The following is a 15,393-nucleotide window of genomic DNA, read 5'->3' as shown; positions in this document are numbered from 1 at the left end:
AAAGACAATACATGATTACAATTGAACTGCCCCCAGTGTACAGAGACACGATAAAGACACTTGGACAGGTATGTGGATAGGAGAGGTTTAGAGGGACATGGGCCAAACGCGGGCAAGTGGTAGTTTTGCGGCAAGGGCCCGTTTCCTTGTCAAATGACTCTATAAGTCTTAAAAGAAGTATCTGTCCATTACTGGAGCTGACGGGCATCAGAAAAATACACCAGGAACTGTCAATGCAAAACACAAAGACTCAGTGGGTCAGGCAGCACCTGTGGAGGGGATGGGCAGACGGCATCTTGAGTCGGGGCACGAAGAAGGGTCTTACCCTCACTTTGTCTGTCCGCTCCCTCTGCAGACGCTGCCCGACCCGCACAGGCAAATGGGCCTGGCTAAGACGGGGCATTTTGGCCAGGGTGGATGAGTTGGTCTGAACAGCTTGTTTCTGTGCTGTTTGACTATGAGTTAGCCCATCAAGTCTATGCTCTGACAGGGGAGGAAGGGGGTGGGGGCGGAGGACAGGGGTCCTGAGGGTAGGTCCCAGGGAGGGTCAGCGACCTGGGGGAATGGAACCATGGGGGAAAGGGGGCAGGGACTGGGGGAGAGGGGGCAGGGATCATGGGGGAGGGGGGCAGGGACTGGGGGAGAGGGATCATGGGGGAGAGGGGGCAGGGATCATGGGGGCAGGGACTGGGGGAGAGGGATCATGGGGGAGAGGGGGCAGGGATCATGGGGGAGAGGGGCAGGGACTGGGGGAGAGGAGGCAGGGATCGTGGGGGAGAGGGGGCAGGGATCGTGGGGGAGAGGGGGCAGGGATCGTGGGGCAGGGATCGTGGGGGCAGGGATCGTGGGGGAGGGATCGTGGGGGAAGGGATCATGGGGGCAGGGATCGTGGGGGCAGGGATCGTGGGGGCAGGGACTGGGAGAGAGGAGGCAGGGATCGTGGGGGAGAGGGGGCAGAGACTGGGGGAGAGGGATCATGGAGGAGAGGGGGCAGGGATCATGGGGGAGGGGGGCAGGGATCGTGGGGGCAGGGACTGGGGGAGAGGAGGCAGGGATCGTGGGGGAAGGGATCGTGGGGGAGGGGGGCAGGGATCGTGGGGGAAGGGATCGTGGGGCAGGGATCGTGGGGGAGAGGGGGCAGGGACTGGGGAGAGGGCGCAGGGACTGGGTGAGAGGGGGCAGGGATCGTGGGGGAGGGTGGCAGGGACTGGGGGCGAGGAGGGAGGGACTGGGGGCAGGGATCGTGGGGGAGGGATCGTGGGGGCAGGGATCGTGGGGGAGAGGGGCAGGGATCGTGGGGGAGAGGGGCAGGGATCGTGGGGGCAGGGATCGTGGGGGAGAGGGGGCAGGGACTGGGGAGAGGGGGCAGGGACTGGGGGAGAGGGGGCAGGGATCGTGGGGGCAGGGACTGGGGGCGAGGAGGGAGGGACTGGGGGCAGGGATCGTGGGGGAGGGATCGTGGGGGCAGGGATCGTGGGGGAGAGGGGCAGGGATCGTGGGGGAGAGGGGCAGGGATCGTGGGGGCAGGGATCGTGGGGGAGGGATCGTGGGGGAGAGGGGGCAGGGACTGGGGAGAGGGGGCAGGGACTGGGGAGAGGGGGCAGGGACTGGGGGAGAGGGGGCAGGGATCGTGGGGGAGGGACTGGGGGCGAGGAGGGAGGGACTGGGGGCAGGGATCGTGGGGGAGGGATCGTGGGGAGAGGGGCAGGGATCGTGGGGGAGAGGCGCAGGGATCGTGGGAAAGAGGGGGCAGGGACTGGGGGAGAGGGGGCAGGGACTGGGGGAGAGAGGGCAGGAATCGTGGGGGGGGAGGAATCGTGGGGGAGGGGGGCAGGGACTGGGGGAGGGGGCAGGGACTGGGGAGAGGGGGCAGGGGACTAACAGTAGGTGCGGGGGAAAGAGGATAAGAAAGGACAGTCACCTCTTCTCTCTTTGGACTCCGGCTGCTGGGCTTCCGATCCCGGCTGTTGCGTTCATGAGAGGCCTGGAAGACAGAAGTTGGATCAATGTTCAGCAGCTGCTCTGTGGGCAGTGTGCTTGATGCCCTGGAGCTTTCCCCACTACACTCTGAGTGTGAGCCAGTTGAGCTTTGAGCAAGAGGACCACACACAGATGGCAGCTCAAACACCTCTGTGATAACATGCCGTCATTGTGTGTATGCAGATCCGCGACAGAAACGGCCGATGGAGTTTAGTCCAAGCAAGTGTGCAGTGGTGCACTTTGGAAGGTTCAATGTAAGGGGAAACTCAGAGTTAATAGCATGATCCTCACAGCATTAACATGCAGAGGGATCTCGTGGTCCAAGTGCATAACTGCCTGAAGGTGGCAACACAAGTGGAGAGTGGTAAAGAAGGCTTATGGTACGCTTGCTTTTAAGGGTCAGGGCATTGAGTGTAACAGTCAGGAAGTCATGATGCAGGTCTACAGGGCTTTGGTGGGGCTGCATGTGGAGTGTTGCGTGCAGTTCTGGTCGCCCCCATTACAGGAAGGATGTGGATGCTTTGGGGAGGGTGGGAGAGGAGGTTCACCAGAATGAAAGACACAAAAAGCTGGAGTAACTCAGCGAAACAGGCAGCATCTCTGGAGAGAAGGAATGGGTGACGTTTCGGATCTGACCCTTCTTCAGACCAGAATGCCAGATCGCTGCGTGGATTAGAGGGTTTCAGCTACAGGGAGACGTTGGACAGACTGGGATTGTTTTCTCTGGAACGCTGGCGGTTGAGGGGAGAACTAATAGAAGTGCATCAAATAATGAGAGGCGTAGAGAGGGTAGACACAGAACGTTTTACCCAGGGTGGAAATAGCAAATACTGGAGGACATTGTGTTAATGTGAGAGGGCCAGGGATTAAAGGCAATGTATGGGGTCAGAATTGTACACAGAGGGTGGTGGTGAGCTCGCCAGCATTGGGCACCGCTCCAGGAGATCAAGCTTGCGGACTGGACTGTGAAAGTGGCGCAAAAACCTGGCGCTATTCGCATGCGAATGGTCTCAGTGGACTTTGTACTAATGGGGGATTACGGCTGGGTGTGGGCACACTTTACTGAACCGTGTGTGTGGGCACACTTTACTGAACTGTGTGTGTGTGTGTGTGTGTGTGCGCATGTTTGTTTGTGTGTGTGCACACTTTACTGAACTGTGTGTGTGTGTGTGTGTTTGTGTGTGTGTGGGCACACTTTACTGAACAGTGTGTGCGCGTGCGTGAGTGTGTGTGTGCGTGCATGTGTGTGCGTGCTTGTGTGTGGGACGTGTGTGTGTGTGTGTGCGTGCGCGCGGTAGTAAGCCGCAGCGGGGCCAGGCTGACCTTGGTCTTGGAGTAGGGCCGGTAGTCTCTGTCCCGCGGGTGTTGCCGCGTGTGTGTGTGAGTGTGTGCATGTGTGTGGTAGTAAGCCGCGGCGGGGCCAGGCTAACCTTGGTCCTGGAGTAGGGCAGGTAGTCTTTGTCCCGCGGGTGTTGCCGCGTGTGTGCGTGCGTGTGTATGTGCGTGTGGTAGTAAGCCGTGGTGGGGCCAGGCTGACCTTGGTCCAGGAGTAGGGCCGGTAGTCTCTGCCCCGCAGGTGGGTGTGTGTGTGTGTGTGTGTGTGTGTGTGCGCGCGTGTGGTAGTAAGCCGTGGTGGGGCCAGGCTGACCTTGATCCAGGAGTAGGGCCGGTAGTCTCTGTACCGCGGGTGTTGCCGCGTGTGTGCGTGAGCGGGGCCAGGCTTACCTTGGTCCTGGAGTAGGGCAGGTAGTCTTTGTCCCGCGGGTGTTGCCGTGTGTGTGCGTGTGTGTGTATGTGCGTGTGGTAGTAAGCCGTGGTGGGGCCAGGCTGACCTTGGTCCAGGAGTAGGGCCGGTAGTCTCTGCCCCGCAGGTGGGTGTGTGTGTGTGTGTGTGTGTGTGCGCGCGTGTGGTAGTAAGCCGTGGTGGGGCCAGGCTGACCTTGATCCAGGAGTAGGGCCGGTAGTCTCTGTACCGCGGGTGTGTGTGTGTGTGTGTGTGTGTGTGTGTGTGTGTGTGTGTGTGTGTGTGTGCGCGTGTGGTAGTAAGCCGTGGTGGGGCCAGGCTGACCTTGAACCAGGAGTAGGGCCGGTAGTCTCTGTACCGCGGGTGTTGCCGCGTGTGTGCGTGCGCGGGGCCAGGCTTACCTTGGTCCTGGAGTAGGGCAGGTAGTCTCTGTCCCGCGGGTGTTGCCGTGTGTGTGCGTGCGCGGGGCCAGGCTTACCTTGGTCCTGGAGTAGGGCAGGTAGTCTCTGTCCGGCGGGTGTTGCCGTGTGTGTGCGTGCGTGCGGTGGGGCCAGGCTTACCTTGGTCCTAGAGTAGGGCCGGTAGTCTCTGTCCCGCGGGTGTGGCCGTCGTTCGCTGCGGTTCTCCTTCTGGTGCGTGGGGTTGCCACGGCCACTGCCCTCCCGGCTCGAGCTCTCCCGGGACGTGCTGCGGCCTCGTGCCAAGGTGCCGCCTTTACCCGCCTCCCGCGGTGTGTGTTCCTTCCTGGGGCCAACAGCCCTCTTCTCGCTGGTCTTGGCCACGCCGCTCCCTTTGCCCGTGGGTTTCACCACCATGGACTTGGGCGGCCTGGTGCTGGAGTTGGGGACGCTGGGGTTTGCAGCTTTGGGCGAGGGGGTCTGGGTGAGGGAGGGTGTTGCCTCGTCCGTGGTGGAGGGAGACACACTCGGTGCAGGAGTGTCCTCCATATCCGGGGCATTAGACGGAGCGACGCTGGCATCGGTGGGAGTGCCGCTGGCCGGCTCTGGCTTGGCCACGGCACCATTGCCGGCCGCTGATGCCGGGGCGGTGGGATTGGGAGCTGCGTTTTCGGGAGCAGGGCTGGTGTTGCCCACTGCCGGAGCTGGCACTGGGCCAGGTTTGGCAGGGCCCGGCACGAGAGTGGCCACGGGCTTGTGGGCCCCAACGGTCCCGGCTGTAGCCGTGGATTTGCCGTCTGCACCGTCGCCGTCCGCTGTGGGTTTGGCCGTGGCGTCGCCGGGTTTGGCCACTGCCTCGTCGGTGGTGACTTTGACGGGCAGGTTCGCGGAGGCTGCGCCGGGTTTCGTCACCAGGCCCCCGGTGGGCACAGTGACGCCGTTACCGGCACCTCTCGTAGGTGCGGCTGCAGGTGTGGCCACGTTGGTCGCCACCGTGGCGGCTTTGGACGGTGCGTTTCCGGTGGCGGCTTTGGACGGTGCGTTTCCGGTGGCGGCTTTGGACAGTGTGTTTCTGCTCGCCGTGGTGGGTTTGCCCGTGGCTGGGGAGGACTCAGCTGAACCGGTGCCAGTCACAGGTGGGCCTGCCGGTGTCTCGGCAACAAGGGGTGCTGGGGATTTGGTGACGGGCAGCGTACTGGCAGCGGTGGGTGCCTGGCTCTGTGCCGCCGTGCCCCCGGTCTCCGTCTCAGCCTCATTACCAGCCATCATGGCCTCTGCTTTAGTTTGGTCACTCGGCAGATCCTGGGCCTTCTCATCGGTCACGGCGGGCAGCTCCACATCGGCAGACGCCGCGTTCACCACCGGCGCAGCCTCCTTCGACTCCTTGCTGGCGTCACCACTGAGAAATAAAAGTGAGAGTGAGCACGGGCTCAGACTGTGCAGGAGAGACGTAACGACACACGCACCCCTTACTGCAATACCCCTGGCCCAGTCACACACACACCAATCACAACAACAACACAGCTCAGCGCTCTGCACGCCTGGTCAACTAGGCATCATGTTCAGCACAGACAGGATGGGCCCCACGGCCCTGCTCCTCTTCCTCACTCTTCGGAGTTCTTTTGGTTTAGGTTTATTATTGTCACGTGTACCGAGGTACCGTGAAAAGCTTTGTTCTGCATGCTGTCCAAACAGATCAGATAAACCTCTACAAAAATACAATCACGTCAATCTCAGCTACAATAGGTCGAGCAAAGGGGAAGATAGAGTTCAGAATATAGTTCTCAGCATTGTAGCATCAGTTCCACAGACAAAGTCCAATGTCCGCAATGGGGTCGAGGTGAATCGGACAGTACCCTAGCTCATGGAAGGGCCGTTCAGAAGCCTGATAACCTTTGATTAGTGCGGGTGTCAGAGGTTATGGGGAGAAGGTAGGAGAATGGGGAATGGAGTGAGAGATTGATCAGCAATGTTTGAATGGCAGAGTAGACCTGATGGGCTGAATGGCCTAATTCTGCTCCTGTAAATAAGTAGGACCGTGTGAACCCCATACGTGCGGATGGGGCTGCCATTCACAGCGGTGAGCGAGGGCCCCCGCTTACTTGAATACGTGTCGGCTCTGCCCCGGGCGTAGCGGCGGTATATCTGGCCAGCCACCGCAGCGGCTACTGGCGGCCGGCTCCGGCATTTCCCGGGGAACGAGCAGGACTGGCGGCACTGTCGATCGAATGTCGGCAGCGCCCCGGAGGACCCAGCGACCGTCCCCTGCATTCACCGGAGGTTCAGCTGCATCAGCCCCCAGCCAGCCGGTCCCGCAGCACCGGTGGTAGTAACACCAGCGCCCTCCACTGGCGTCGCCCACAACCGGCTGGCTGGGGGCTGATAGACGCGCCGCACAGCTGCCCATCCCACACCATTAGGTCAGCCACAGCTCGTCAGCGCGCTCCACTAGCACCAGGGGGTCGTCAAATTGTGCCCTGGAGAGGAGCAGGCGGGGTGCTCCAGGAACACAAACTCAAACAGAAGGCAGGGCTGGTGGCCGACCGCGAGGGTAAGCATGTCACTCATGAGGGCCGACGGCTTCCGATCGCCGAGCCCGCCCATGTTGAGGATCCGCGCCGCTCGCTCTAAGCGGCTGAGCCTGAAGGTGCAGAGAAGCAGCGCCTTGAGGCTTTCGTGTTTAGCAGCCGCTGGGGGATCACGCGGGTAAGGCACTACGCGACCGGCTGTTTCTTGGTTGAGCGGGGTGACAACGTAGTAGTAACGGGTCTCGCCGACCGTGATCCCGCGGGTGTGGAATTGTGCCTCGGACTGCTGGAACCATAGCTGCGGCTGGGAGGACCAGAAGGTCGGTAGCTAAAGGGCGACTGCGTTCAGCTGGGCCTCGTCAGCCAGAGCAGCAGGGAGCACTGCATTCAGCTGGGCCTGGTCGGCCAGAGCAGAGGGGAGCAATGCATTCAGCTGGGCCTGGTCGGCCAGAGCAGCAGGGAGTTGGTTGCAGTCTTGCATGTTGTGCTCCTAAATGACAAGTTTGTAGCGGGAGCGATCGGTCCAGCCCAAAATAAGGCTAGACGCCAGGTTAGTCCAGGCAGGATGCTTTATCAACACTACAAGCTGCCAGCACACGTTCACTCTCCTCTCTCTCCACAAAACCCCTGCTGGGAAACCCCGTGGACTGGCAGTACCAGACCCCGTCAATCTCAATGCCAAGGGTTCGGCCAAGGAGTGACCTAACTCTCAGGAGTCGCCACACTCCTATCATTTATGACCTGATCAACAGAGGAGAAGAAGCTGTTCCCGTGTCTGGTGTCACGTGCTAACCCTAACCCTAACGCCAGCGACAGTGGGGAGCAGGAGGAATGACCGGGGTGGGACGTAGATGTAATATCATGCTTCATTATTAACATTATCATGTTCATCATGTTTAAGGAGTAGAATTAGGCCATTCGGTCCATCAAGTCTACCTTGCCATTCAATCATGGCTGATCTATCTCTCCCTCCTAACCCCATTCCCCTGCCTTCTCCCCATAACCTCTGACACCCGTACTAATCAAGAAACTGTCAATCTGTCAAGAGAGAGTTAGATAGAGCTCTTAAGGAAAGCAGAGTCAGGGGGTATGGGGAGAGGGCAAGAATGGGGTACTGATTGTGAATGATCAGCCATGATCACATTGAATGGTGGTGCTGGCTCGAAGGGCCGAATGGCCTCCTCCTGCACCTATTGTCTATTATCCGCCTTTATTCATTGTCTTGGCCTTCACAGCCGTCTGCAGCAATGAATTCCACAGATTCACCACCCTCTGACTAAAGAAATTCCTCCTTTCGGTATGAGAAGAGGAAAAAAATAGTTAAGGCAAATGTGGGTCCCTTGAAGACAGAATTTATTATGGGGAACATGGAAATGGCAGATGAGTTGAACCGGTACTTTGGATCTGTCTTCACTAAGGAAGATACTGTAGCGTGTTGATAAAGGCAAGGAGCCAGGTATTTTGGGAAGGTATATTTATTGGTTCGTGGGTCTCAGACGGGTCTAGTCTGCCGGAATGGCTTGGCGCCCAAACCTTGCCCTTATATACCTGAGTCCAGGACCGCCTCCCGGGACTGGTCCATTCCCGTGCCGAGGGGTCGGTAGTAGTATGGCCCGACCCTTGGGAGCCGCCACAGTACCCCCCCCCAGATCCGGAGGCACGAAACGCACTGGTGGTCGCACAACCCGACCGGACCGCGTACGGTAATCGGTCGACAGAGGGGCCGGCGGAGGCACAGTTGGAGAGACAGGCGGTGGGACCCGCAAAGGGGGGCGACCTCGTGGGCGAGGCTGGGCCACCCGCACCGGTTGGTCGATGTCTAAGTGGGCCGGCTTCAGGCGGTCAATTGACACGGCCTCCGGCCGGCCCCCCATGTCCAAAACAAAGGTGGTCTGCCCGTGCTCCAGCACCCGGTACGGGCCTTCATACGGCCTCTGGAGTGGCGCCTGGTGGGCGTCACGGCGCAGGAACACAAAGGCGCAGTCCTGGAGGGCCGATGGCACGTAAGGGCGGAATGTCCCATGGCGGGACGTCGGCACGGGTGCGAGCTTTCCAACTCGCTCTCGGAGGCGATGTAGGGTGGATGAGGGTGGTTCCTCTCGCCCCGGCAACGAGGGCACGAACTCCCCGGGCACCGTGAGCGGAGACCCGTAGACGAGCTCCGCTGAGGATGAAGCCAGGTCTTCCTTGGGGGCAGTCCGGATGCCCAGCAAAACCCATGGTAGCTCGTCCATCCAGTCGGGCCCGGCGAGTCGCGCCTTCAGCGCTGCCTTCAGCTGCCGGTGGAACCTCTCCACCAAGCCGTTTGCCTGCGGGTGATAGGCCGTGGTGTGGTGCAGCCGCACGCCCAACAGGTGGGCCATGGCCGACCACAGCTCGGAGGTGAACTGTGGCCCCCGGTCCGATGAGATGACCACCGGCACACCAAAGCGAGCAATCCAGTGCGCGGCCAACGCACGAGCGCATGTGGCTGTCGACGTATCAGCCAGTGGTATGGCCTCCGGCCACCGCGTGAAGCGGTCCACCACCGTGAAGAGGTGGGTGATGCCCCGGGACGGCGGGAGCGGGCCCACAATGTCCACGTGCAGGTGGTCGAAACGGCGGCAGGGTAGACCGATCCCTTGGAGTGGCGCCCGGACGTGGCGTTGAATTTTTGACGTCTGGCACGGAATGCAGGTGCGGGCCCATTGGCCAACCTGCTTGCGCAGACCATGCCACATGAACCGCGCAGCTACCAACGAGATCGTTGTCCGGATGGATGGGTGAGCCAGCCCGTGGACCACGTCGAAAACCCTCCTGCGCCACGCGGCCGGGACGATGGGGCGCGGCTGACCTGCCGACACATCGCAAAGTATCGTCGTCGCTCCGGGGCCGAGGGGAACATCCTCAAGGCGGAGGCCAGAGATGGCAGTCCGGTAGGCGGGCATCTCCCCGTCCGTTAGTTGGGCCTCCGCCAGGGCAGAATAATCAATGCCGGGTGCCACTTCTAACACGGCATTGATGGCGGGGCGAGACAATGCGTCGGCCACCCGGTTTTCCTTCCCCTCGATAAAGCGGATGGAGGTGGTAAATTCTGAAATGTAGGCCAACTGGCGCTGCTGTCGGGCGGACCATGGGTCGGAGACCTTTGCCAGGGCGAAAGTGAGCGGCTTGTGGTCCGTGTAAGCGGTGAACGGGCGGCCCTCCAGAAAATAGCGGAAGTGACGAACGGCCAGGTACAGGGCGAGGAGCTCGCGGTCGAAAGCGCTGTACTTCTTCTGGGCGTTGTCGAGGTGCCGGCTGAAGAAGGCCAGGGGGCGCCAACCCCCGTCCGTGAGTTGCTCCAGTACGCCACCAACGGCCAACTCTGAGGCGTCCACCGTAAGGGCTGTCGGGGCATCCTCCCGTGGGTGAACAAGCAGCACAGCCCGAGCCAGGGCCTCCTTCGCGCCGTCAAAGGCTGTTACGGCCTCGTCGGTCCACACGACGGTCTTACGCTTGCCCGCCAGCAGCTCGTATAGCGGCCGCATGATGTGGGCCGCGGATGGCAGGAACCGGTGATAAAATGCCACCATGCCGACGAACTCCTGCAGGCCACGCACCGAGGACGGACGGGGAAACCGGCGGATGGCGTCTACTTTGTCCGGCAGGGGAACCGCTCCTTGCGAGGACACACGGTGGCCGAGAAAGTCGATTGTGGCCACGCCAAAGCGGCACTTGGCGAGGTTTATGGCCAACCCGTGTTCGCTGAGCCGCTGGAAAAGCTGCCGGAGGTGGGCACAGTGCTCCTGCCGCGAGCGGCTGGCTACCAAGATGTCGTCGAGGTAGACGAACAGGAAATCCAACCCGCGACAAACGCCGTTCATTAATCGTTGGAATGACTGCGCGGCGTTCTTGAGGCCGAACGGCATCCGTACGAACTCGTAGAGTCCGAACGGCGTGATGATTGCCGTCTTGGGTACATCCTCCGGGTGGACCGGGATCTGGTTGTAACCTCGCACCAGATCCACCTTTGAAAATATCGTGGCCCCAGCCAAATGGGCGTTGAAGTCCTGGATGTGGGGCACGGGGTATCGGTCCTCGGCGGTAGCGACGTTCAGCCGCCGATAATCCCCGCAAGGCCTCCAGCCCCCGTTTGCCTTGGGGACCATGTGGAGTGGAGATGCCCATGGGCTGTTGGAAGGGCGGACGATCCCCAAGGACTCCATCGTACGGAACTCCTGTCGTGCCAGGCGTAGTTTCTCAGGCGGGAGTCGGCGTGCTCGTGCGTGGAGGGGTGGGCCGGTAGTTGTGATGTAATGGTACACCCCATGCTTGGGGGTCGATGACCGGAATTGCGGGGCCATAATATCCGGAAAGTCCGCCAGCACCCGAGCGAAATGGGAGTCCACGGACGACAGCGGGCGTATAATGGGGTCATTCAGCCGCAACGCGATGGGCTCCATCGTGGCGGAGTGGACCAAGCGCTGCTGCCTGACGTCCACGAGGAGAGAATGAGCCCGCAGAAAGTCGGCCCCGAGCAGCGGCTGGGAGACGTCGGCGATCGTAAACAGCCACGTAAAATGACTGGCGCCGAAAACGATGTGGACCGTGCGGACGCCATATGTCTGGATAATGCTCCCATTTGCCGCGGTGAGGATGGGCCCCCGCTTCCCAGAACGAATGTCCAGCGGCGAAGGGGGCAGGACGCTCAGCTCCGCCCCGGTATCCACGAGGAAGCGGCTCCCGGAGCGCCGATCCCAGGCGAAGAGGCGGTGAATCTGGCCGGCCACCGCAGGAACTATTGGTAGCCGGCCCCGACGTTTCCCGGAAATGTGCACGGCTGGCGGCATTGTCGGGCTGCCGCACCCCAGCGCTGGTGGTAATAACACCAGTACCTCTTGCTGGTGCTGGCTGGAGCCTGCTGATGTGGGACTGCAGGTGCACGACCCGCAATGGCCACCGGGGGCGATCTCGCAGGCCTCCGGGACGTAGCTGTCACTCCTTCCACAGCTCCCCCGCCCGACCGGAGAAAATCGGGCGCTTCTCGAGTGACGTTTAGCGCACTGACGTCATCACGGCGCGCCGCCCACAGCGCGTCCGCGCGCCTGCCGAGGGCCCGGGTGTCTTCCCAGGAGACGTCGGTGAGCTGCAGGCGAATGTCGGCCGACAGCAGGTGCAGGTAAGTATACTCGAACATCAGGCACGGTCTGTGCCCGTCGAGCAGCGCGACCATCTCCTTCAGGAGGCTAGATGGGCGCCGGTCACCGAGGCCTGGCATGTGGAGGAGCCTTTCGGCCCGCTCCATTCGGGTTAGCCCGTAGGTTTGGAGCAGCAGCTCCTTAAGGGCTTCATATTTACCGTCGGCCGGTGGGTCCTGGAGGAACTCCGTTACCTCTTCGGCCGTGTCCTGGTCAAGGGCTCCCACCAGGTGGAAAAACCGGGTGTTATCCACCGTGATGCCCTGCAGGTGGAACTGGGCCTCCGCTTGGTAAAACCAAACGCGAGCCCGGGTGGTCCAGAAGGTCGGGAGCTTGATGCCTACCGCGTCGACAGCTGGGGCCTGGTCGGCCTGTGAGCCGGACGGGCGGTCGAATTCTGTTTTTCTGTCCATCCTAATGAATGGACCGTCGAGGTCACCAATGTAGCGTGTTGATAAAGGCAAGGAGCCAGGTATTTTGGGAAGGTATATTTATTGGTTCGTGGGTCTCAGACGGGTCTAGTCTGCCGGAATGGCTTGGCGCCCAAACCTTGCCCTTATATACCTGAGTCCAGGACCGCCTCCCGGGACTGGTCCATTCCCGTGCCGAGGGGTCGGTAGTAGTATGGCCCGACCCTTGGGAGCCGCCACAATACAAGCAATCTCCCAGATGTTCTAGTGGTCTGAACCTGATCTGATAAGGAAACTCAAGGTAAAAGAGCCATTAGGAGGCAGTGATCATTATATGATAAGTTTTAATCTACAAATTGAGAGGGAGAAGGGAAAATCGGAAGGAGCTGGCCAGATTTGACTGGAAGGAGGCCCCAGCAGGGAAGACGGTGGAACAGCAATGGTAGGTATTCCTGGGAATAATGCAGAAGTTGCAGGATCAATTCATCCCAAAGAGGAGGAAAGATTCTGAGGGGAGTAAGAGGCACCCGTGGCTGACAAGGGAAGTCAAGGACAGCATAAAAATAAAAGAGAAGTATAACATAGCAAAGAAGAGCAGGAAGCCAGAGGATTGGGACTCTTTTAAAGAGCAACAGAAGATAACTAAAAAGGCAATACAGGGAGAAAAGATGAGGTACGAGGGTAAGCTAGCCAATAATATAAAGGAGGATAGTAAAAGCTTTTTTACGTATGTGAAGAGGAAAAAAATAGTTATGGCAAATGTGGGTCCCTTGAAGACAGAAGCAGGGGAATTTATTATGGGAAACAAGTAAATGGCAGACGAGTTGAACCGGTACTTTGGATCTGTCTTCACTAAGGAAAATACAAACAATCTCCCAGATCTTCTAGTGACCAGAGATCCTATAGGTGGTAATTGGCTTTTCTGCTGTTTTATATTTTAACACCGTCTTAATTAATTAATATAGTTACATAATCTTGCACTTAAATTTAATATTTACTCATTACAGTTCCACCACTGATTTTCTGGCACTCTTGGTTCCAGAGCTTTGCTGGTTTATCCAGCTGGCCAAGGAAGTCGGGGCTGGAGTTCCACAGCCCCGGCCGCAGGTTGCAAATTCAACCCACCGATCGGCCATGGAAGTCCCGATGAGGTCGAGATTGGCTGCCTTGCCCAGCCTAGGTGCCACATTTTCGGGGAGACTTCCAGGGCGCGGGGGGATTTCTCGCGGAACCCCTAGCGACTTTTAATGGTCGAATTGACAAATTGCAATTACCGAAATTGGAATGGCGGAAATGAAATAAGAAAGTGGCAACTTTCCGCCAAATTCGGAAGGGTTGGGAGGGGTGTTAAACATATGTTGCCTGGTTCTTGATTCCCCATCTTTGGTTAAAAGCCGTGCATGCACCCTATCTGTTAGATTCAGTCATACAGCATGAAAACAGTCACTTTGGCCCAATTTGCACACACCGAACAACATTTCCCATCTATACTACTCCCACCTGCCTTCATTTGGCCAGTTATAATGGGTGTCAAGGGTTATGAGGAGAAGCCAGGAAAATGGGATTAGGAGGCAGAGATCAGCCACAATCGAATGGCGGAGTAGACTCGATGGGCCGAATGCAGCTTGTGAATAACCCTCTAAACCTATCCTATCCATGTGTCTGTTCAAATGTTTCTTAAATGTTGCGATAATACCTGCCTCAACTACCTTCTCTGACAGCTCGTTCCATACACCTGTCACCCTTTCTGTAAATAAGTTGCCCCACGGGTTCCTATTAAATCTTTCAGCTTAAACCTATGTCCTGTGGCTCCCGATTCCCTACTCTGGGTAAAAGCTTCTGTTCATCTGCCCGATCTATTCCCTTCATACACCTCCATAAAATCACCCCTCATCCTCCTGCGCTCAAAGGAGTTGAGTCCTAGCCTGCTCAACCACTCCCTATAGCTCAGCCCCCCCAGTCCTGGCAACATCCTCGTAAATCTTTTCTGCACCCTTTCCAGCTTAACAACATCTTTTCTATAACAGGGTGACCAAAACTGAGCACAATACTCAAGTGTGGCCTGACCAATGTCTTGTACAATTGTAACATGACCTTTCCATTTCTATACTCAATACTGACCTGACTGAAGAAGGCTAATATGCCTAAAGCCTTCTTGGCCACCCTATCTACCTGTGACGCTACTTTCAAGGAACTATGCACCTGCACTCCTAGATCCCTCTGCTCACCAACACCCCCCAGAGCCCCACCATTCACTGAAGGTCCTGCCCTGGTCTGACTTCCCAAAATGCAACACCGCTGCTATCTCTATTAAATTCCATCAACCATTCCTCAGCCCACCCGATCAAGACCCTGCAACAATTTCTAACAACCATCTTCGCTATCTACAATATCACCCACTTTAGTGTCATCTGTCTTGTACGTTAACATCCAAATCATTGATATTCCCCTCAGGAGCTTATACACCTCTATAAGATCGCTACTCAGCCTCCTGCACTCCAATGTCCTGGCCTGCCCAACCGCTCACTTATGAGACCACCAAGGCTTCACGCTGGATTGTTTTCACGGTGCAATGCTCTTGCCTGGGTGTCGTGTGGGAGCAGAATGACTTTGGGTCACAAACCAGCACGCTAACCAGACTTGGGCACTGTGCCAGGGAGCACCTGATATAACCCACAGCATGCCAATATCAGCTGTGCAAAGGAAAAGAGGAGTCAACCTTCACTCGTATCATAAAGTCATGGAGCTGTGCAGCATGGACAGGCCCTTGGGCCCATCTTGTCCATGCTGACCAAGTTGGCATTCTCGGTCAGTCCCATTTGACCCATATCCCTCTAAACCCTTCTTATCCATATTCCTGTCCAAACGACTTTTAAAAGTCCTTAATGTATCAAACGCAAGGTACCAAACTCAGCATCTCTTTAGTAATTCTGAAAATATGCCTACCTCTCTTCCACCAGTTGTTCTTTCTTCACTTCATTCTGCAACAGAAAAACAAACATTGTAGTATTGTTCATCAATTAAAACTGGAAACATAAACATGAGGAAAGGAGTACGTGGAAGATGGTTCAAAAGTCACTGCTTGTAGCACACTCCCATGGGAGGGGGAGTTGAATGGGAGAGGACAGATAGCAAGCAGCACAGGAAATGAGACAAGTCCAGCCTCGTGGGCAA

The 15,393-nt window shown here is 58.2% G+C and overlaps 1 protein-coding gene across 1 annotated transcript in view; it reads right to left on the bottom strand.

Annotated features, from left to right (window-relative positions):
* The window catches only part of LOC144598283 (uncharacterized), a 209,539-nt gene that overhangs the window by 18,266 nt on the left and 175,880 nt on the right, over positions 1-15,393 (bottom strand). Inside the window, exons 22-24 of the mRNA XM_078408248.1 lie at positions 15,166-15,200; positions 4,285-5,521; positions 1,922-1,984 (exon numbers count right to left, since the gene is read on the bottom strand). Of these exons, the coding sequence (XP_078264374.1) occupies positions 1,922-1,984; positions 4,285-5,521; positions 15,166-15,200 (1,335 nt within the window). The remainder of the gene's footprint in view (positions 1-1,921; positions 1,985-4,284; positions 5,522-15,165; positions 15,201-15,393) is intronic.

The sequence above is a fragment of the Rhinoraja longicauda genome, chromosome 1, assembly GCF_053455715.1.
Source record: "Rhinoraja longicauda isolate Sanriku21f chromosome 1, sRhiLon1.1, whole genome shotgun sequence".
NCBI lineage: Eukaryota > Metazoa > Chordata > Chondrichthyes > Rajiformes > Arhynchobatidae > Rhinoraja > Rhinoraja longicauda.
This window is presented reverse-complemented; position numbering and strand designations above follow the sequence as displayed.